Genomic DNA, 23,563 nt, shown 5'->3' with positions numbered 1-23,563 from the left:
TGGACCCTAACTCCTTGCAGTTGGGGTCAGAAATCTTGGACAGACTTGGAAGCCTGGAGGACTATGCTCTTAACCTTAGAGTTTGACTAACCCCAGGAAGGCACGTATAAAAAAAAAAAAAAGCTAACATCAAATATAATGTGAAATACTGAATAATTCCTTCTCTAAGATTGGGAACATGTAAAGATGTCTGCTCTAACATTTCTTTTCGACATTGTATTATAAGTCTCTACGAGTGTAATAAAGCAAGAAAAAGAAATAAAAGGCATTTAGAATGGAGGGGAAGATGTAAAATGATTTCTATTTGCAGATGAAATAACTGTTTATATAGAAATCGTAAGGAATTCACAAAACAACTAATAGAACTAAGATGGTTGTATACATTTCAAAAAAACAATCATATTTTCACATACTACTATAAACAATTGAAAAATAAAAATTACAAAATGATTTATAACAGCTGCAAAATAATAAACTGTAAGACATGTCAAATATCTGCATTAAAAGTTGCAAAATACTGCTAAGAAAAAAATTAAGTAAATGGAGAAATATATGATGATCATGGATGGGAAGACTAAATATTTCTAAGATTTCAAATCTACCCAAATTATCTATAAATTTAAAGTAATCATAATCCCCAAAGCTTTTTAAAAAATGGTAGAAATTAAAAAGTTGCTAGAATTTATTTGGAAATACAAAGAAACAAGACTGCTAACACAAGCAGAATATCAAAGTTGAAGGACTCACATTATTATTATTATTATTATTATTATTATTATTATTATTATTACAAATGTGCCAAGGCCAAAAGAGTCTTTTGAGCAAATGGTGCTAAAGCAAAAGCAAACAAACAAACAAACAAACAAATAAACCACCTTTGTCATGTACCACACACAAAATCTTATATGTATCAAATCCTTAAGTATAAAAGTTAAAACTATGTAGTTCCTAGAAAAAGACACAGACAAATATATTTGTCACTTTGGGATAAGCAAAGATTTTGTAGAGTGGACATAAAAGGCACTAAACATTATAGGAAAATGTTGTAAGTTGTTTTCATGAAAACGAAAAACTCTGCTTATCGAAAGACAGCACTAAGAAAAGGAAAAATCAAGCCACAGTCTAGGACAAAATATTGATACTATATCTGTGATAAAGAATTTTATGCAGAACATGCAAGGAACTGTTACAAATCAATTACAAAAGAACAAATACCAATAAAATCATAGGCAAAGATGTGAATAGTCATTGCACAGAAAAAGATGGACCTTAAAAACATTAGGTCTCAGGGAAATGCGAGGTAAAACCAAAATTAGATATATTTCACACCTCCTAGGATGACTAAAATTAAACAGAATGACAACACCAAATTTAGGCAAGGATATGGAAGAACTGAAACTCTCATAACACTGCTGGTGGGAATTGCAAACAGGACACATACTTTGGAAAGCTGTCTGGCAATTTCTCATGAATAAATATCTATCCTATGACCCAGCAATTCCATTTCTAAGGTATTTACCTAAGAGAATGAAAACACATGCCCACCAAAATATTTGCATAAGAATGTTGACTTTAGCCATATAATAGCTTAAACTGGAAACCATGCAAATGTCTATAAACAAGAGAATAGATTGTGATATAGTCTAACAATAGAACCCTACTTGGCAATTAAAAATAATGAAATTATTAATACATGTACCTCAGAAATATTATGTTAAATGAAAGAAGCCAGACACAAAGGAGTACATTCTCTCTCTGTAATTCCACTTACATGAGGCTCAAGATTTAGGCAAATCTTGGTGATAAAAATCAGCACACTGGCTGTCTTTGAGAACAGGGACGGTGAGTTTAGGCAGGAAGGGAGCCCAAGGGAAGTTTCTGGGGGGATGGAATGCTCGATATCACGATTTGAAGTAATGGTTACAAAGGTATCTGCATTTATCAAAACAGATGTAATTGCACATTTAGCATAAGCAAATATGACCTGAATAGTATAAAAGCATTAGACAGAGATAAGCATGGACCTCATGGCCAGGGATTGAAAGAATCAGGCAAAAGGTGCAACGAGAAACTGGATACCATTTCCATTGCTCATTATAAGTACTTCCTAGTTGGATTTACGTGTCTAGGGATGGAGAGTAGTTCCTGTGATTTCATCAAGTTGTGTCAAATAGAAGAAGGAGGAACTGAGAGGGTGGGAGTGATGAGAGTTCTCTCTGCAGGTAGTGGTACTCGGGTAAATCACCTATCTTCCCGCATAGCAGTAAGGGTGAAAACTATTACTGCTCACAATCTGAATTACAAAACAAAGGTCATTAAGAGCAACATTAAATATATTTGTAGAATATACTTGTAGAATAAGAGGTGGGTCACTTCAAGCCAATTATATTTCTTATTTTAAAGGTTACAAAACCAAACCATAAGAAACGGTAAATGAAAAGCAAAACTCTTTTTGAATCTCACTCTCCAGAATAATAACTGCTAACACACTTAAAATGCCTCAAGGCGTCAAGCACTGTTCTAAGTGCTGTATAGATATTAAATTATTGTAGCCTTAGGATATCTCTATGCTACATTGAGACTAATAAACTTATTTGCGGTCTCACACAGTTAGTAAGGAGCAAAGCCAGGAATGAAATTTCAGCAGCCTGGCTCCAGCATCCATGCATCAAGTTACTCAGTTATACAAATATGCTAAGAGTTAATCACTGTGCAATGTACTAAACAGAAATAAAAATAGTGTTGCTGGTGGGGGTGGGGACATTCATTGAGTATATATATATATATATATATATATATATGACTTAAATGCATTTTATTATGAATTTCTCCATTTTGGTTACTGAGAGTCTGCTCTCCCGAGCAGATAAAACAAACAAACAAACAAACAAACAAAAAAACCTTTAATACTATTCTGATTACTTTTGACTTGGTGTGGTAAAAATAAATATAATTTTATGGATATATCTTTTTTAATTTTGGAAAGATTCATATACTTGAAAGAATTACAGAGGTTAGGAATCCATCTATGACCGGAAGAAAACAAAAACTTACGTAAGTCATTTTTGTTAGTAAAATATTTTTCAGTCAAGTGGTTTGAGAGACAAGCTTAGGCATTTACAACAAATGAGTGCTTAGGTAAAAATACAAATGATTATGTATTATATTTTATCTTGGTAATAAAAATCAGCACACTGGTTTTTGTCACGAAGGTTATTGGTCTTAACCTTTCTTTAGCAGTCAACTTTTTTGTAACCTTAAATATGAGAGAAAATTTAAATCATAGAATCACAATAATTTAATGGTGGGAGTAGCCCCAGACTAGGGGCGACTCTCTAGTCTAAGCTCTAAGTGAGGTAGAGAGAAGAGGTCAGTGGGCCACGTTCTCAGGTGTCAATCTGAGTGGAAAGTCCCTAGCCAAGTGCCTCCTCTGAGGCGTGCTCACTTATCTACAGACAGGGGGAGTAACAGGATGTATTCACAGGGCTGGTGTGAGGATACGTGTAACAGAACAAGGGAAAGCTCCTAGCAAGTGACAGGGACTCACCAACTCGAAGGTGAGGCATGGAGCTGTTCAAAACCAGATAGCTATGAAGTAGCACAAAAAAGTTAAACCTCGTCTCAACTCTTCATCTGTGTTATTTCTATAACTGCAGTGCCTATTAAGGGTTCAAAGAACTTTTAAGTAACTTTTTGGAATATTCTTTAACTTTTATTGTGATATTTCGCCAAATATTATAAAGTTATTTCGAGATCTCCTTCCAAGGAGGTAGGGAACTAATCTGGCGGTGTCTCCTTAGTGTGCCTTTATTTTTAACACTTCAAAGTTGCTAAGAGACTAGATCTTAAATGTTCTTACCATAAAATGAAATGAAATTACTTCACGTGATGGAGGTGTTAGCTAACGATGCAGTGGTGATCATATTGCAATATATAAATCTGTCGAATCAACCCACTGGTGTACACCTTAAACTTATTCAATGTTATATGCTCATTATTTCTCAATTAAAAATTATTTATTTGTGTATTTGTTTATTTTTAAAGTTTATGGGGGTGGCAATTGTTAGCAAAGTTACACAGATTTCAGGTGTACAATTCTGTAATACATCATCTATGTATCACATTGTGTGTTCACCACCCAGAGTCAGTTCTCTTTCCATCACCATATTTGAAAAACAAAGGAACAAACAAAAACTTAGTGGGGGACGAAGGAGGTAGGAAAAGTGAAGGGAATAGGAGTGACAGGCATAACCAATACATCACAATCTTGGGATGTAGTGTCATTTGAAAAGATATATGAAATATTAGAATTATGTATTTGAAAAACAAAAATAATACTCACTTAAAATAATTCACACATGAAAGAAGTCATAAGATTTTAGGTTTTCCAAATGCAGGAATTTGTAAAACAAATTTGAAGACTCAGAGGCTGCATTAGAAATCATTAATACTTTCTAGTTTGAGGTGCATTTTCTGTGATTTTTAATTTACAGCATACCTTAGACACACCACAGAAGGTCACCATAACTATGGGGATTTAAGACTGGGACCCTGGCATTGCCACTTCCGGCAAACTGGCCACTGATTCCTGTACAGGGAATTAGTGTCACATCCAAGAGAATAGTTATTTTTCTTCTTCCCTGGTCACAACTATCTGTAGAATGAGTTTCCTCTTGGGCCAACCGTAATAAAGAGTTAGAGAAGAGAGGAGGGCACTTCCCTGCATTTCAGGAAGACCGATGTCTGCAATTTCTGGGTTTAAAAAAGGAAATGAACAAGAAGAAATAGTTGATCTTATTACAACTTTCACATTTATAGCCTTAGAATTTCTAAGGTTCTCCAAAGAAACTCTCTTCTTAATTAGGGAATCCTTCTTTCCTCCGTAAGAAACAGAAAATGGGCTTTTCATCTAGGCCAAAAGCAAATCTGGGGACCATCCATTTAAAAGGTTGAGAGATCAAAATAAACATAACTATACTGAATATGCGTGAAAACAGGATGTCACCTTCAGCACCATGGTGAGGAGTGTATCTATAAGGTGGGTAATGTTGAGACAGCACACAGCCTGGCCCATGCATGGCAGGTGCTCAGGGAACAGGACTTCCCTTCACCTTTGAAGAGATAATTAAAACGAACACTCGACATTAAAAAAAAAAAAATGAAATGCATATATACAGGTGGCTGGAAGAGATTAAAAAAATTGAAAACATTATATTCTGATACAAGCACTTTCCTCTGGAAATGTGTCGGGTCATATGTGGTAGGAGAGTGGGGAGCCGTGGTGGTTCTTCCCTCTGAGTGGCAAATGACCTTGTGGTTGACTGGATGAGACCCCACCATTTCTACATTATCTCATTTCCCCTCTAGTCCACTCTACCATTTATGGTTTGCGAGAATAATAGGAAATTTTATTTTCTTCCTTCTTCTGGCTGCCTGCCAGCATATGGGTAGCTAAAGAGAAAGGAGCCAAAGCTTGGATTAGCCTGACTTCTTATAAAGGGGAGAGACCACATCAGCCCTGAACTTTGGGGCACACCCTTCCATCCCTAGCACTATATTAAATACCAGCAGGACACCAAAGTCAGAGATGAAATTTTAATTCCAAAGAAATCCTGGTGAGGCAGCACAATATATTTGAAAATATATGAGATATGGAATACCTACTACCTGTATTATCTTGGGTAGGGAAATCTCACTGAGGCTTAGATACTATGAAACAGGGTTAATTGCATTTACCCCATTAAATTGTTGAGGATTTCAGTAAAAGAACAAAAAAGAGAAAAATAGAGGAGGACTTGCTGGTGCTTGTGTAACGATGAATGAGGAAAGTCATTAAAAATGTGCTATAAAGGATCCTCCAGCACTATCTGTTCCATTAATTCAGTTGGAGTATATATTTAATTTTAGAGTGAGTATTGATTGGAAATAGAATTCAGTTAAAATCAACCTTCTTGCAAGACCCTGTTCCATATATCAAGAGATACAAATGAGAAGGTTTTAGAAAGGCTTCATACAACATTGTTTCTTGAGGTTTCAGTGTTATAATAGGCAAGTCCTCTTCGGTCCTTCCACCACATTTAGAACTGTCTGTTTTTTTTTTCCTGAGCCATTAATGGAATAACATAGCATTACATAAAAACAGAACTAATAGGGTATTTGTGATTTTTAGATTTCCAGATTGCCTATATATTACACAATAATTTTCATGAAAATAGTTATGAGTTCCACAGTTGCAATAGATAAATCTTTTGGTAAGTTTCCAATATTCAGACAATGTGCATTTTGCGATTACAAAAGTCTGGTTAATGCTTACTCCCAGTTTAGTGAGAAGAAGTACGGTGGCCAGGGGTCTCTTAAATACAACAAACCTGGAAATTATGGTTTTAATAAACCTCTGAATAAGTCTGTGGCTAAATCATGCTGCCTTTACATTTTTCCTTTCTCTTTTGCTCTTTTAATTTTTCATTAGTTCTTGTACTATAAGATATACAGGAGAGGATTTGGAACTCAAATAGTAACATTTAACTTCCTGCAGAGCTGAAAACCATGTTCAGAGTAGAGGATGAAGAGAGAAAAATAATTATTAAGTTATCTCTGGTTCATGAATGTTTTCCTCCCCGTTAAGCAATTAGACATGGAATGGGCTTAGTCAGTCAATGCCTTTTGCCTGGAATTGTCAGTTAATACCCTACATACATATTATATGGGGAATGATCAGTCATCCATTCTCATTATCAAAAAATCTCGAATTTTACTTCCACTGAGAAGTGATACGAATCAAAGCAGCAGAGAAATCAGAAGTCCTTACTCTGCTATGAACATACAATCTCACAAGGCTAAGCATAAGCACCATTGCTAAGCACTTGGTGCTGCAAGTCTCCATTTTTAAAATAGATATAAAATATATAGCTCATATTAATGGAATGGGGAGTGCATGTTAGCTGAGTAGCCGCTAGGTATGTTAAATATACTCTTAAATTCTACTTGGACATAAAAGATTCGTTTCTCTCCTCTCTCTCCAATGACTTATAAATTGCCAATGCAAAGGACTACTAAGTGTTGCTCGAACTTCCCCACTTTGCTAGCTGTATCACTGAGGCTTTTAAATCAAATGTTTGACTCATAATTTAATTGGTGGTCAAAGTTGTTTGCAACAATGGGTTTCTCACTAAGACTATTGATGGTATTATTTTGTAGGATGGTAAATACAAGGCTGTATTTCATTAAATATCTAGGGAAAAGCACGGACCATATTTTTATTTAAAATCTTTCATATGCATGTAAAATGATGATGAATTAGCTACAGGTAGAAATGTAACCCTCATATTAATTTGTAAAGTTGAAAGAATTATCTAGAAGAGAAGAAAGAGAATACACTAAAGCTAAAAATGACCTTTGCAATTCTGAACTTGAAGGTTCTTATTCTGAATCTGAACTTACTCTGGACGAAGGGATTAACAATAACTCATACTGCAAAAATGCTGGCTTATCTCAGAGGGCTCTAGCAAGGAATAACTTACTAAGAATAATCAGGAATGCAAAGCACTCAGCGAATCTGAAAAGTGCTGCAAATTCTTAATAAAAACTCTGATGCTTGGGATGAGAATTGCAATTTATTACTTTGATTACCAATAGTATTGACTCTAGAAAAGTTGGTACACTTTTCAATTATTTCAACAGTTATTTAAACAAATGTTCAAGTTAGATGGTAAACACTACACAGTGATGAGGTACTTTAAAGGAAATTCATAAAGTCTTAATTATTAACCTATAGACAATATAAAGCCAAGTGTCCAGCAGTTATTTATTTATGATTTTATATTTAGGTTACCATATGGTAATAACCAATGAAGTAACACCCCTCACCCCCCCACACACACATACACATATAAATGTATTCTATTCCTAGATGGACAAATGGTGTCTGATGAGACACTGGCAGTTAGAATAGGGTAATTGAAGACATCGGTGATCCTCCAAGAATTTATTATAACATTCATTTAATCATAATGTAGAGGGCTGACATTTATTATTCAGCTCAATTTCAGGATACAAAGAAATTTTATTTTCATTTTTTTAGGAAATGGAATTACTTTGGAGTGCACCAGAAATCCTAAGTAAATAAAATTGAAATACCCTCTAGCCCAGGCTGTTAGATTTGTGAACACCTTATTGTGGGTTTTAAAGGAATGGTAAGATCTTGATCATTAGGATACTTATAACACATAGAGAATTTCTATAAGATAGATATTGCCTCTGGGCACCTCTTTTTACGTTCCCTTTCACTTCCATGGGACAGACAGTTTTCTAAATTTTCCATGGAAACCATGGACACAAATCCATATGAACTTTTAGGCAAATGTTCACTGAGAAAAATAACACATTTGTTACCAAGTGATAGTGAGGACTGTTTAAGATTGAGAAATGCTAAGATCAGAAATGACCAGGTCGCAGTGTGAGAGTGGATGTGTACACCAACCACAACACACACGAGGAAAATGTTTCTGCCTTATGTGAACAAAAACGAGAAAAAGGGAAGCATAGGGAGAGAAAGTAAAGTTTAGCGATTAAACATAAAAATTCTAAAACATCACTGCCTTAAATCAAATACCATTCTGTCCCTTAACAACTGTGCAAGTCATTAGCTTTTTTAAATGTAAAACATTAATAATAATAGTATCTACTTCAAAGATGAGTTGTGAGAACAAGACAGAGCTCAATACTTGCTCATATTATGTCACTTCAGAATTTCTGAGCTACTGCTTCCCTTTGATGGCAGCTCAATTTGAATATTGCTCCATTGAAATTGCTAATATCTTTACAGGGCAAGATCATGGAACCTGAGTTTGCTCTTTTGTTGATTTTCTTTTAAGTTATCTTAGGTACCTGAGTTGTTAAATTGTGTTATATTAGACAACAAGAAAATATAACATTAAGTACAAAGTTGCCACTAGCTACACACATCCCCTTGCAAAAATCAATGTCCTCATTTGTAAGATAAGGGGATTTAAAACCCATCTTTGAAACCAGGGTTATATCACAGAATCACCAATGAAACTTTTTAAAAATACAAATGCTACAATCCCCCCTCTGCCCAATCGTATCTGAATATAGGGTCAGGGCTGGAGAAATGAGGAGTAAAGTACCAGGCACATGTGTATGTTAAGAATCTTCATTTGTTAATTGGATTTGCATTATAAACCACTGTTAGATGATTCATAAGATTACACTCTGTATCATTTTATGACTCTAATCATTTTAAATCTAAGCACCTTCTAAATCATTTTTAAAGTACCTAGCACCTTAATCAATTTTTTTTTTTCAAGACAAACTAATGATGATTTTTTTTCCTCCTCTGAATTAGATCCTTCTATGGAGCAAAGTGACCTAAATAGAATAAACGAGTAGTGACAACAAGATAATTCTAGTTTACTGGCAGTTTCACTGCTGGCGAGACCTGTCACTGATAGGACACCTGGCCATGCATGTACCATGTACTGGCCACTTTCAATTAATCTCTGCCAACTTCAGGCAAACGTTAGAACGGTAAAACTTTAGGCTCTATATGTTTTTTAAAAATCCACCTAGACATTGAAAAAATCAAATACTTGAATTCAGACTATGGGCTGAGAAAAATAAGGAGACACATATGAAATCACAGCCCAAGCCATGTCCCCAGTGTTGGCAATGTCATTACTATGAGCTAAAAGCAAAACACGATTAGCCTGATGTGGGGTATATGTCTTTCCCATTATAGAAATTACATGCCCAGCTGGAGTGAGCATAATTAACACATTGTATTTTCTCTCAGTGAAAGGCAATGAACGATGAAGATCCTTCCCCCACGACTTACTTTGATTTCTTCATGTACAGCCAGTAGACGACACCAGCCACGAGGGCAGCGAGGAGAAGACCAACGACGATTCCCACAATTAGCTTTGCCTGGTCATTCACCTTTTCTCTGTTTTCATCTACAACAAAGAAGAAAAGCCCAGGCAATTATAGACAATGCCAACAATTTTTGAAAAGAAGTAAATCTAGTTATTATTTCTTATTAAAAAGGGTTAAAGCTCACTAGTGTTAGTAACATGCAAACTTGTGAATTTAAAGGATAAAATTTTAGCATTCTTACTATCTTGTCTCACTCACTATTTTAATTCAAGTCAAAATTGTGGCAGTGAAGGAAATTACTCAAAACAATGACACTTCATAAATATTGAGCTGATAGTCAAGGAAGAAGAGTCGGCAGCATAGTACCTACCACTTATCTCGTCTGCCTCATCGTGTTCTGGAATACTTACTGAAATGAAAAATGTTAATATGAAATTAAAAACAAAATTTGTTGATTAATGAAAGTCACCTTTACTATTATAGTATGATGTAATAATACTCAAAGATAAAAATACCTATTCTACAACTAAGGGTAGGAAAAAAATTTACATTTAATAGAGCGTGAACTTTCCTACAAAGAAATTAATCTTGTTTTAGGGAAAGGAAAGTAGTTAGAACTGCAAAGGTATTAATCTACTATAGAAAATTTCGCAACTGACAAGCTATAGTATTCATCTGAAATCCATAGTAATTTCCCCACTATCTACCACCTTTTCATAGTTTTTTTTCTTTTAAGAGAAACAATTTGCCACAGATGAATTCTACAATGCAGTGTTTCTCAATTTTTCCTGCCTCAACAGTGGAGAAATAATTTTCCTCTTCAGTGTCAGGGACTTATCACTAGAGACTTTCTCAAAGTGGTGGGGGTGGAGGTTACAACTGGGGATGTCTCTGAGGTTAAGAGGCAACTTATGTGATATTTGCAAAAGCCATCCCAACAACTGATAGTGCCATGCTCCTGGTTCATTTTAAGAACTGCTGCTGTGATGGATTACCAGCTAATATTAAACTACATAAATAGTCTTCTATGTGCAAGGGTCTGCATGAGAATTTCCAGAGATGTTTGTTAAAGTGCGGAGTCCTAGACCCTTCCTCCTACATACTAGGATGAATCTAAATTCTAGTACATACTAAAGTGGAATCTCAGGAGGTGCGCACTGAATTGGAAAACGACTGTATTAAATGTGGATCAAGCCACTGCAAGGCCTAGGAAACCACTATTCAATGGGTTAGAATAAAGAGAGAGACTTGTGTTCAGGAAGAAAGGATAAGTTCTCTTTCTAGGTAGGACAAATCAATACTCGTTGAATTAGATTCTGAGAAGTCAATGCTCCAATTTTAGAGTTAAATTTGTTTGGTTCTTTTCTTGTCAATTCAGCAGGCTTTTATAGTCTAGTCATAATCTGCTAAGAATGGTTATCTTCAGACAATTATTTTCTCCTAGCTCCAGCTAATTCCTATCTGGTATATTCCTGTCCTGCTAAGGTCACATACACGATTCCAACTGACTGAAGAATAAAAGTTTGGAGGGTTAATTAAGCCTTCTGTCCAGAACCGAGCCTCATTCAATGCCAGTCCTGACTTAAGGTTCACATAGTAATAGGAACAATGACAGAATTGAAGATGATGGACAATTTCAAATAAATGACAATTGTTTTCAGAAGAAGCTGCTTTTGGTATATATATATTACCCTGATTTCAGCATTGCCAGATTGTTTTGCACTTTTTTTTTGACATAATCTCATATATCAGGTTTTAAGCTGTGATTCAAATATGATATTCAAAAGCATTATTTTTTTAAACTAGATTTCATGAATTCTAATATCAGTTTCCCTACCAATTTGCTGAATGACTTGAAGCACGTGACATTCCTGTTAAAAATAAGGGTAGGATAAATACCACAAAGAATTGGAATGCAAAATAATAGATTAAAAGGAATTAAAATTTTACCAACGTTAAAACGGTTACAGAAATGTTTTAAGATAATCTTTGAATTAATTATCTGTACTTTGAACACAAAGCATAGATTAAATAATAGCAACTCAATTCATATCTTCTGTTGGTCTTGGGAAATATTCCTGTACAAGATAAGGTCTCTGACCCATAAAACATAAAATGATTTAGCTGTCAAGACAAGGGTTGTACAAGAATGGATACCAGAAAAAAACAAACAAACAAAAAAGAAACTTATGATGATGATACCAAATGCAAAATAAATAAATAAAACTTACCATAATGCAGTATAGGAAGATGGAATTGAAGATTTTAAACTAATGAAGAATAACTTCAAATTTTCTTACTTTTTTAATGCCAGAAATGAAATACTCACTAGCAGAGACATTCAAGGAGTTTACTGTTCTCTCCAGCTGGTTTTCTGCTGTGCAAGTTAATGTAACATTCTCTTCAGGGGAAATGATAATTTTACTATAATACCTGCCATTGATATAAGGAGATTCCTCTGTCTGGAAAAGAAATAAGGAATGTAGATTTAGAAATGGAAAAAGATTAAAAACATGGGAAAGAGTAATATTGAGTGAAATAGGATAGATGTGGTGCTCTGCGTGCTATCTGGTCTTCAAGGGCATATGCAAGGTCATAGCCATAGACCACTTCGGATTTACAGCTAGAGCAGGGAGGAAAAAGAGTAGTGAATCCACAACTGGATTTCTGTTTTTGCTACTATTGTAAATTCTAATATTGTAGATTCTAAATTAATTAAAATCATCTTTTTCAATAGAAGCTCAGGTTAGTTAATATTCTGGCATGATAGGACTTGCCTCAAAATAATTAATTAATGATTAATCACCAACTTTCCCCTAATAAATTAATGAATTTAATTCTTATTTGTAAATTATGACCCTGTTCTTCTCTACAGGGGTTAATTCCTTTATCTTAAACCATTACATCTAAGGGCATATTTATGTATGATTTACTCATGGGAAATCAAACTATTTTTTCTCAATGTTTGGGAGCTAATTACAGAGGATGGGGTCTTTTTTAGTGACTGGTAAATTCATTTGGTTGTTGGGAGGTGTTAATGAGGACAATCACTGCATTGAATTCCTCCAAACATAAGAGACAATTCCCTTGACTCTCTTCCCCAGGACTTGACTCCTAAATCCAATACCACTAAAGCAAATACGCACTTGTGCTCTTTTCTCAGTTACAATACACACGCCATGTGTGGGTTTCTATTTGCTTTCTCCTCATCTACAGTGTAAGGACTTTGAGAACAGGAGCTAATTTCATGCTTAGGGATATCATCTAGTCCCTGGGTCAGGGTGGGACAGAGGTTTCAGGAGCTGTAAAATGGTAGATTCACCATGTGATTGTGGAGGGAACAAATAAAAGATTATGGATGGATCAGCACAAAATATAACATATTGCCTAGTGGGCCAGAATCAGTTCTTCTCCTTGACAATGAAGAATAGCATGATTCTTTTTATCCTCATAGTAAGTTCACCTGCTATTTTACCACTTCCCACTAGCATTTTTCATATGACTTTCTCACTGAGCCTTTGGTTTTGTTATTTTTATCTCTACAAAATGTATGTACTCATTTCTAGGATGGCCTTTTAAATCTTTGTATCTTTACGTTCATCAAATATTTATTGTGTGCTTATTTTTTGTATTTCCTATGCACGCATTACTATTAATATAGGTAAAAAGAACCTTTAATTATTACTGAATTGAACTAGAGAGCAAAAGAATAAAGCAGAAAAGAAACGATCATTTTTGATGCTAAAAACATAAATCTGTGCATTTGTCAACGGTTCAGGTGGTTGAGGCCTCTATTTGAAACAAAACAACAGCATTTCCTTCCAGGTAAGGGGCCCAGAGCCTCTTGTCCCCCTCTTGCATGCTCTCTTGTGTGTCCCCATCACACCTAACCAAATCAGGACTCATTTGCTTCAGCGTGCCCGCTCCTTTGGGGACCTTCCATACTTGGAGTTATGTAAATATATTTGCATCACCCATAAAACAGCCGAACTTCATCTCGCTTTGCAAAACCACATTATATAACCTGAACCAGCAGCCCAACTTTCCTGCACAGAAAAAGAATAGAAATTTTAACTTAAAACGCAAATGCAACTCTGCTTTATGTGCATGCCTTCTCAGATTTCAAGTCCAAAGCTGGGAAGAAGGCAGCACAGAAGATGCAGATAATCAAATGGAACCTTTGGGTGTTGCTGAAGAGTGTTTAAAGGGCTCCACTGAGAAGAGGGACATAGACTGTTGTAGAGAAAATTGAATTAACAAGAATGTCAGTAACCCAAGCAGACTGGCAATGCAATGGGATTATAGCTTTGAACCCCTAGTGACAGGCCAGATTCTCTCCTTTTTCTTTTTTTGGTCAAAGAGAAGAGAAAATTATTGGTAGTATTCATAAGTTCTTAGCCCTTTATTATTATTAAAATATCCTGGCACCGTACAAATATTAAGGTTTGGTTTATGTCTACTTTTGTTCACAAGGCAACATCCTAGACACTGCATGTTTACCTAGCCTTCCTTATTCTGGTCCTAGCCCAGGCATACACAAATCAGACCATATGTTCAGAAACAGTGAATATGTTCTTCACCACACTCTAGGGCCTAATTTTAAGGAGAAATATCCCTTAATGTGCATAAGTAAGCAAAGTAATGGAGGCCACATACTCTGATGTGTAAGTTTATGATGCAGAAAAGTGCGTACCTTTATGTTTTAATCACCCAACTTTCAGGAATTAATGACCATGGAAGAACACCCAAATTACATTCTTTTAAAAACAGATACTGACTACAATATAATGATTCTTCCATTCTCCATGGCCCTGGGTTTTTAAATTTCTCTTTGAGCCATGTCCTGCCTTTGGGAAAATTAAGAATTTCACAAGCTCTTCCTCTGAGAACATACTGCAAATTTCACGTTGGTAAGAAGCTAGCCCATAGTTTAGGCATCTAAATAAAGTGCCACATTGGGCCAAGTGCAGCATATAACAAGAAGACCAATACTTGCTTGATTTATGACACTTCCGCTACCAGTAATTGTCCACTGTATAGCTGGCTTCGGAAATCCTTCCACATGGCAGATTATGGTTTTAGATAATCCACTGGGATCAGTTTTCTTTGTCATTTTGATTTGAGGCTTTCCTAAAGTATCATTAAAATTAAAATAAGATGTTGAACTGAGATAATAAAAGTAACCATATATCAAATTCTCAAAGAAAAATTTGAATTTGTGCTCATATATTTTATTACCTTCTACAATAAGCGTCAATGACTCTCTTTTCTTTAGTCCTTCTACTTCTTGCAGAGAAGTTTCACAGACGTAATTTCCAGCATCCTGATAGTGGAGACTAGGAAATGATGGGCTAGCTTTAAGCCTGGTATTATCCTGATTAAATAAAAAGTTAATTACTTCACATGGCACAGTAATAACTCTTGATATATTTATTAGATAATAATTAAGCCGAAAATTATTCTTCCAGTTTAATGAAAATGCAAGCTTCTTCTTAACTACATACTTTCAAAAGTAGACTTTCTTTTTCCTTGGTAGTTTTAGAGTTAGACATGCCAGAAATTTATTTAAGACTTATCTGTTTACTGAATTTATAATTTGGATCAGGTTCCTAAGCTTCTGAGACTCAGTTCCCTTATTTGTCAAATGGGGTAATAATCTTGCCATACTGAATTGTTTTGATGACTTAATTATATGAATAATATAATGTGTTTACATTAAGGAAAGTTCTCAATTCATAGTAACTATCCCTTGTAGTAAATGTAGATGAACTAGGATTAACAGTCACTGAGCTATGTAATCAATTTCATTCTATAAAATGAAAGTCATTTTGTAGCATACAGTTAGCAAGACAGGGAATCCTTACAGAGCCGTGGCCATTATGACAAAATGCTTTTTAAAGAAACCCTTAATAACAGCTTGCTATCCTAATTTCTATGAATAAAGGAAATACAACGTTAAATTTTTTTAAAAAAACACTTGATATACAGAAAAAGATGCTATTTTACCAGGAATTGAAATGCTCCTAAGCAGATAACTAAACATAATCCTAAGATTATGTGGTTTTTGTCCACTAAGAATTGTTTCCTACTCCCATCAACTAACCAGTGGCTGGGAAATATTGACCAGCATCACTGACATTAGGTATTTAATTAACAATAGTGATTGCAGTTGATGTAGAAACTGGTTTAGCCAAGTAAACTAGTTTCTCCAGACCAGTAGTAAAAACATTATGAGGGTTCACAATATTACTGATTAGTCTAGAACTTGTCTAGCCCTTTCACCACCAACTGCTATAAATATATTATGTTAAATATGCAGTCTATGGAGCAACACTTTAATTAGTTGAGTGAACAAGAAGTTGCATGAGGTTGTGGTTAAAGCAAAGTGACAAATGAAACTAAGCTTTAAAAGTAAGCTTTAAGAGTAAGAGAACAAATAACGGGATCTAGCATTAAAAGAGATCAAATAGCAATACAAAATAATATATATTTTCATGAAGAAGAAACTCTAGCACTACATTTCTTCACAATGTTTTATAAAGATAATACTTGTCAATTCCTATTTCAAATGGTTTGTATGTGTTTTGTCAATACTTTACCGGTTAAATGCTCCTGTTACATGTCACGTTCCGGTAAAAAATGCACTGAGTGTTTAGAAATACTAGCCAAGATTTGAGGGGAGGGATCATAGTTACAACCATTTGCTTTGGTGGCAACTTTGTCTCAAATCACAAATTACCAGTCCTACTTTCTCACTCTAAAAAAAATACAGCAGTGATTGTGATCCCCAGGTAATCGCCCACATTTAGACAATTGCAAGAATATATCAGCACTCAGGAAGGAAGTCCTACCTAAGCTCCTAGAATGTTCCAGATGTTTGACTATGGCCCACGGGTGAAAATGTACCTCCAAGGAACTACTAATTCAGTGGAACCCACATTCAGACACTTAAGGTTAGTTTCGGCAGAGAAGCAGAACGTTATGTGACCAGAGCCCAGTATTTACACTCAGTGAGGCCTGAGCTCAAGTTTCTACTCTGTTACTTATGAGCGTTCTGATTTCTGTCACCTCAACCTCTTTATGAATAGCGTGGGGAAATAATAAGTAGCCTGCACATTTCATAGGGTTGTTGTAACAGTCATGTGAGAATAATGTGGGTTAAAACACATCGTAAATTGCTAAGCCCCAAAGTCTCATATTGTGTGTGCCCATGCACATGGGTATATCTGTATAACTACTTAGTATATACACATAATTAAATTAATACCCCCCCAAACTAAGTTTCAGAGCATCAATTATAAATGCCATGCTATTGTTGAGTACCTCTAAAATGTTATTGTGACGTGATTTGCATTATTATGTATATACAGAAAGAGAGTATGAGTGTGAGTGTATAAACACATCATCCATGAATATACATATTTGGATATAATGCAAAATGCAGAAGAAGTCTAAGAAGGAATCAATTCAAACAGCAAAGTATCACTAAGGAGTTTTACTTACTTTCATCCACACCACAGTCGCGTTCCTACTAGCAGATATTGTGCATGACACAGGCAGGGCATCACCAATCTGCTTGGTCACTTCCCCACTTGGATTTAAGGACAAATCCAAATCTGTGAAGCAAAAAATCTGCTTGAAATGCAAATGCCAGTAAAGTAGGATAGTCACAATATTTTAGAGAAGAAACAAACAAACAAAAAACCCGCTAACTGCATGGAAAACTCAGAATTGATTTATGTGACTGAAATAACTGAACGGTGGCATAATCAGTCGTTTTTTCAAATCAGCTTTGAGACCAGTTTAGACAAGTGACTGGCCAATCGAATCGATTATGCATTTATTTGCAGTTAACATGATTGATGTTTTCACTCCATGTAAGCATTACCCTGGGGTCTATCACCTTAAGAAAAAAATTCTTAAATCACTTCTGGAATAAAATAAAGATGATGACTAGGTAAATATTATTAAAAGAATGAGTAAAGCATACTGTGAGAAAAATCAAGTATATTTAGCCAGCAGGTAGTATACTGAAAAGTCATGAGGTCGTCCATGTAGCTTCTTCAGAGAGAATTGACTACAGCAGCTAAATACTTTTAAAAAATCCTACTCAATTTTTCATATAGTTGAAATTTTAAATAAGATCTATTGTTAGGTACACTGTTAGCAGATATCATCTTTTAAAAATAGAGTATATACACATCTAAGGACGTATAATCTTTCAGACAGACAGTATTTTCTATAAAAATCTTACTGTCATAGTATAATCTATATGAGGAAAATTCAATTCAATAGAGCAGACATTCATTGCACAGCTACTACCTTCCAAGCACTGATGAGAGACACAGAGATGAATAACGAGCTCACAATTTACAGCTTTTGAGGCAGAGGTAACAAGCACTCAGTTATGCACCTATACTACACAGCAGCATGAACTCAGCACTTTGCAGCAAATGTTCAGGAGCTCAACAACTATGTGTGGAAAAACTAAAGGAAGGGCTACAAACAAAAGCAAAGACTTATGAGAGTTTAGAGGCCAGAGCCAACCCGGGTTTTAATGCGGTAATAAAGGTTTTGTATAGGAGGCGGTTTCTCCTCGTGGCCCCTGATAGCTGAGAAGGGCTGTGTAAGTGGAGATACAGGAAAAACGTCTACCACATAATCCAAGGCAAAGAGGTGAGAGAGCTTGACAGAATTCACAACAGTGATTAATTTGGTATGAATGGTTACAGCACATGGAAGATAAACTAATTGAGGCCAGATTGTAAAGGATTGTGCTTGCCATACGAAGAGTTAGGGCGTCATTCTACAGCAGTGGGAATTTGCTAGGACAACCGGTGCTTCTCCTTGGTTTTGCATGTTGTGATTGCAATTTGCTGATTGTTTGTATATCCTTTTTAATACTTGTTTCTCGGGCTAGGCTGTAAGCACCATGAGGGTAGGGACGATGACTTGAGTTGCCACTGTGTACTCATAGTTTTTGGGTCAGCTCTCAAAAACTATTGTTGAATGAACGAAGGGAAGAAGCATGCTTTCTCATTTCTCATTCATATTAAAGTATGCATTATCACAGAGAAGAGTGGAGTTTCCTCAGAATATATGGATGGATTATATTTAAATGAAAGTTCTATTCAGAGAGAGTTAGAAGTTTTTCTTTGCTGGACAGTTAACCTGCCAGTGGTAAGAGATGTTAAAGGACGTTGGTGCACTTTGGAAGTTCTGATGAAGAATCGACATGTGCATGAATTGGCAGAGGAATAGCAGACGTTTCATCAGCAACTAAGCGTCAGAGGCTGAAAGCCCTGAGAAGAGGGGTGCTCTGCAAACACGAGCAAGTGTGGGTTGGAGCTTCTCTGTCCACACTCCCTTTCGTCATCAATGGAAAAAAAACACATCTTGGTTTTGGAAAACAAACAAGCAATTAAAGATAAGTGGGCAAAAATAGGATTCTTTTCATTTCATGTAATTTAGAGGAAAATCTTGATTTATTTGCAATACCTTTTCAGCTTTTAAGGAGCAATATAAGATTTAAAACCTAATGTTAACACCTACCTGTCAAAACTAAAAGGCATTTAAATCCAATGAAATACACTGAACTCTAATTAAATGGTTACATGCTTTGTTTAATTTTGTTTTCTTATCACAGCTGATCATGGAGGTATTATGTAGCTGCAGCCAAGTCTTTTGCTTTATCAGTCTGTTATCTATCCCTCCCTTCCTAATGTACACACAATACAAATAGGAGTCTTCTCCTTTCAGGTTCTGAATAGCTAACATCTCTTAAACATAAACATTTCATACCATCTCTCCACACTGGATCATTGGTTATTGGCCCACAGATCTCATGAACAATATCAGAGGGTTATTTCATAGGCAATATGCTGGTTATAGTCGCTCAACTTCACTCACCCCCCCCCATGGGACAGGGGACAGGCTGGATTGATTGTCCCATGACTGACAAGTCCTCAGAGAAAAATTAGCACCGTTGGTATCCACAGAGGTCACCGCTTTTTGTCTAAACAATCCCTAGTGACAGACACAGTCAGATCTGTGCAACATGAATATGGAGCAGAGAGATGGCCTGGCCGTAAATATTTCTTAACAGTTCACTGTCTTTATAGGTCTCCCCAGAGTGTGCTTCCAACATCAGACACTCAAAAGCAACCATCTGGTTACTCTACTCCAAAATGGACCTCCTTATACCTCCCTGAAGTGTTAGCTCCTGTCCTACATGTTTTCCAAGCATTATGGGAGAGTGAAAGATTCAAATCATTTCCTCAGAGTGATTTCTAAAGACTGTTTCAATTTTAAAATAAAGAAACCCCTCAAACTCAATGGGACTGTAGTGGTCCATGTCTACAGGAAACCTTATTGATGGTGCTGTTGGGTGCGAAAGACGCATGAGAGAGTTTGGCCTATGCCTCCAAGCAAGACCGACATTTGCCCAAAGCACTCTGTAAATAGTAGTGCCACCCAGTGAGCAGTTCAAATTAGTGCCCAATGTCCATGATGCATACGGTACATCAATAATATAGACTGTCAGGAATTACAAAATAAAGAACACAACAATTAAACTTGTCTATGTGTATCCAATAACTGCAACTTTTGGCAGTAGCAAACCATTTTTCTGATTGTCTTCAATTTGTGGCATCTACAAAAATATACACTTGGATATGAAAGAAAGAACTCATTTTATCTTTTAAGAAAATATTTAGATATTCCTGAAGTTTACAAGGTTTGCATTTGGCCCATAAAAGTATACTGCAGACCCAACTTTGGAAACAGAGACAGAGACCACTAAAAGCCATTGATTGGCTTCTATAAAGAAAGACAGAAAATCTTTTCAATCGCCCTGGAATAAATACGACTTTTGGAGTACCTGAAGTTCAAAAGTAGGTTAAAAGTTATCAACAAAAAAAAACAACCAACGTATTTCAAGGTGATTTTGAAGAGGTTCTCTTTCCAAAAATTTTTTTATCTTCTCTAGAGAAGCCAATAAATGGCTTTTTGTGGTCTCCACCACCTTTCCCAAATTTGGGTCTATAGTTACTTTGTGTTGCCTGAGTTTTGGTGTTAATACTATTCGGTAATTGAAAAGATACTTAATCTATACTTTTATGGACCAAATGCAAACATTGTGAACTTCAAGAATATCTTTTATTTTTTTATTTTTTTTTTTAAGGAGGGCGCAACTGAAAGCAGCCCATGTGGGGATCGAACCCGCCACCTTGGTGTTATCAGCACCACGCTCTAACCAGCTGAGCTAACCAGCCATCTCCTAAATATTTTCTTAAAAGATAAAATGAGTTCTTTCTTTCAGATCCATGTGTATATTTTTGTAGATGCCACAAATTGAAGATATTCAGAAAAAAAGATGGTTTACCACTACCAAAAGTTGCAGTTATCGGATCTGTCCAAGATTTCACAATTGCAGTGCAAATCTCGACCAAAGTGGACCTTGCTTTTATGCACTTCATTAAGTCAGTTGAAACCACATCATTTAACAAAAACACAACTGCAATTCATTGGAAAAGATAGCCAATTAGACTATTAGAGGTCTTGAAGTGAAGTTGGTAATGAAGAATAAGGTGACTTACAGTGAACTGTGATGGATGTTGAAGCAATCATGCTTTTTTTGTCTATCAGGGAGCATTTATAGTCTCCTGTTGCATTGCGCCTCACATCTGTCAGTGTGTAAGTATTTGAGCTTCTTATTCCTTCGAGCTGTCCCTTTTGATAGAGACAAAATGTCAGATGATTACACTTGGTAGCTACAATAAGAACAGTTGTATTTCTTGATGAAAATGGAACTTTCTCAAATAAGAACAAAAAAGGGAATGTGTTTCTTTGATTGGACAAATGAGAGTAGAGTTTCTATTACCTGATTCCTAGAAAAATAATTGATATTGACGAGTTAATTTACATTGTATTGATGACATCCATTTTATTGACAGCATAGGCTATGTTTTGTTTTTTAATTTCCAATATTTTATTTTTATATTTATACCTTGCTTAATTTGACAGGAAGATTCAAGGCAACTGAAAAGAAAGCATGCTGTATATCCAATTAAAAAGAACGGGAAGGAAGGAAGGAAAGAAGGAAGGAGGGAAGGAAAGAAGGAAGAAAAGGAAAGAAAGTAAGAGGGGGAAAAATAAAGAAAAAGAGGAAAGAAAATAGTAACAAATTAAAAATATAAAAATATATATGAACTAGGAATATATGTTAACAAAAAATGATAATCACTAGATATTGTTGCTAAAATTAAGAAACACATTTTGTTCTTCATCCCTGATAGCCAAGGTGGAAACAACTAGTTTCAAAATTTCTCTTCTGAATGAGACAAAAACAATACATCAATTTATTGGGAGAGACAAAGTCTAAAATAAATGACTTATGTTAGTTTTCTGAGTACTGTAGTAGGTGATATTCTTAAATGCTACTGAGTAATACAGCGGACGACATTTGTAAACATATCCCTGCAGTAAATGCATGTAGAATCATACATGGCTTCTCTCAATGGAAGGTGATGTCAAACAGAAACAGAGAAGAGCTGTGGGAGAGCAGGCATGTGTCCTAAGATGAGCTCTCTCCTAGTCTGGCTCCATATCACTGTGGCATCTAGAACATATCCTAGAGAAGTTTTCCAAGTTATTCTTTCTCTATCGATATCATTTCTTTCAGCTATGGTACTGATAAAATTTGAAGACTATGCAATCGTAAGGTATAGCCAAAGCTTTAGTCTATCAAGCTCAATACAATGTGCCACACAACTGTCCCTACCTCAGAGGTTTACAAATGTGTCCCTGAAGGTAAAATGGGTAGATTGGGAATCCACATTAGACCACTTGCTGCCATCACTCTTCATTTTAGTTATCTGCTTCTGAGGACCAGATTCTTATAGTTTACTTAGATAACGAAACCTTGAGTTTTTGTAATTATGGGTTCCTGTGATCAGCTTTTTTTCTCTTTGTCCTTGAAATCTCTTAACATTGAGAAAAAAGGCAAGAACATTGGCAGATGCTGAAAAAGCTTTCAAAGGACATTCTACTGCTGTCCATTGTCCCCAAGAATAACATTCTGTGTCACTTAAGATGCCCAAGTACATACAATCCTTAATGTGAGTCCGCTGCCAAACAACAGGACAAAATAATAGCTTCCTAGCTCAAGCAGTAATCTGTAAACACTTACTGGTAAGTAAAACAAAAACTCCTCAGGAGGAGGGTTACCATTTCCCAAGCACTTAAGAGTCATGTTGTCCCCTTCTTTGATGGCATTTTTTGGTGGCAATACTTGTATTGTCACCTGCTCTGTAGGATCTGCAAGAGTCATAGATACAAATTAACCATTTTCGTTAAGTATCCAATTACACTGTACATACAATGTAAATGACTAAATTATAGACAATTTTCTCAAGAAGCTGGCAATGGTAATTACTTAACTATATCTTTTTATAGAAGGCTTAAAGTTAATAGCTACTTGCTATACCAAGTACTAATCTTGGTTAGAGCAAACTACAAAGAGACCCTCTTACATAAAAATCAATTTCTTCCTAGGAAAATACCGTTAACTGAGGTAGGAATGACCATAATTATTTTACAGGTAAAAGACCAGTAGGAACAATCTCATATATGATTTCAATATAATGACAATTTAACTATATTATGTGAATCT

General features: G+C 35.5%; 1 protein-coding gene across 2 annotated transcripts in view; it reads right to left on the bottom strand.

The window, feature by feature from the left end:
- Positions 1–23,563, bottom strand: part of ALCAM (activated leukocyte cell adhesion molecule) — a 192,824-nt gene that overhangs the window by 8,970 nt on the left and 160,291 nt on the right. The window contains exons 7-14 of one of the 2 annotated variants that reach the window (XM_033129984.1): positions 23,081–23,208; positions 21,489–21,621; positions 17,395–17,507; positions 15,130–15,265; positions 14,888–15,021; positions 12,221–12,353; positions 10,262–10,300; positions 9,854–9,971 (exon numbers count right to left, since the gene is read on the bottom strand). In XM_033129984.1, coding sequence (XP_032985875.1) covers positions 9,854–9,971; positions 10,262–10,300; positions 12,221–12,353; positions 14,888–15,021; positions 15,130–15,265; positions 17,395–17,507; positions 21,489–21,621; positions 23,081–23,208 — 934 coding nt within the window. The remainder of the gene's footprint in view (positions 1–9,853; positions 9,972–10,261; positions 10,301–12,220; positions 12,354–14,887; positions 15,022–15,129; positions 15,266–17,394; positions 17,508–21,488; positions 21,622–23,080; positions 23,209–23,563) is intronic. The other variant, XM_033129990.1, reaches the window with a different exon arrangement.

The sequence above is a fragment of the Rhinolophus ferrumequinum genome, chromosome 2 (genome assembly GCF_004115265.2).
Source record: "Rhinolophus ferrumequinum isolate MPI-CBG mRhiFer1 chromosome 2, mRhiFer1_v1.p, whole genome shotgun sequence".
NCBI lineage: Eukaryota > Metazoa > Chordata > Mammalia > Chiroptera > Rhinolophidae > Rhinolophus > Rhinolophus ferrumequinum.
This window is presented reverse-complemented; position numbering and strand designations above follow the sequence as displayed.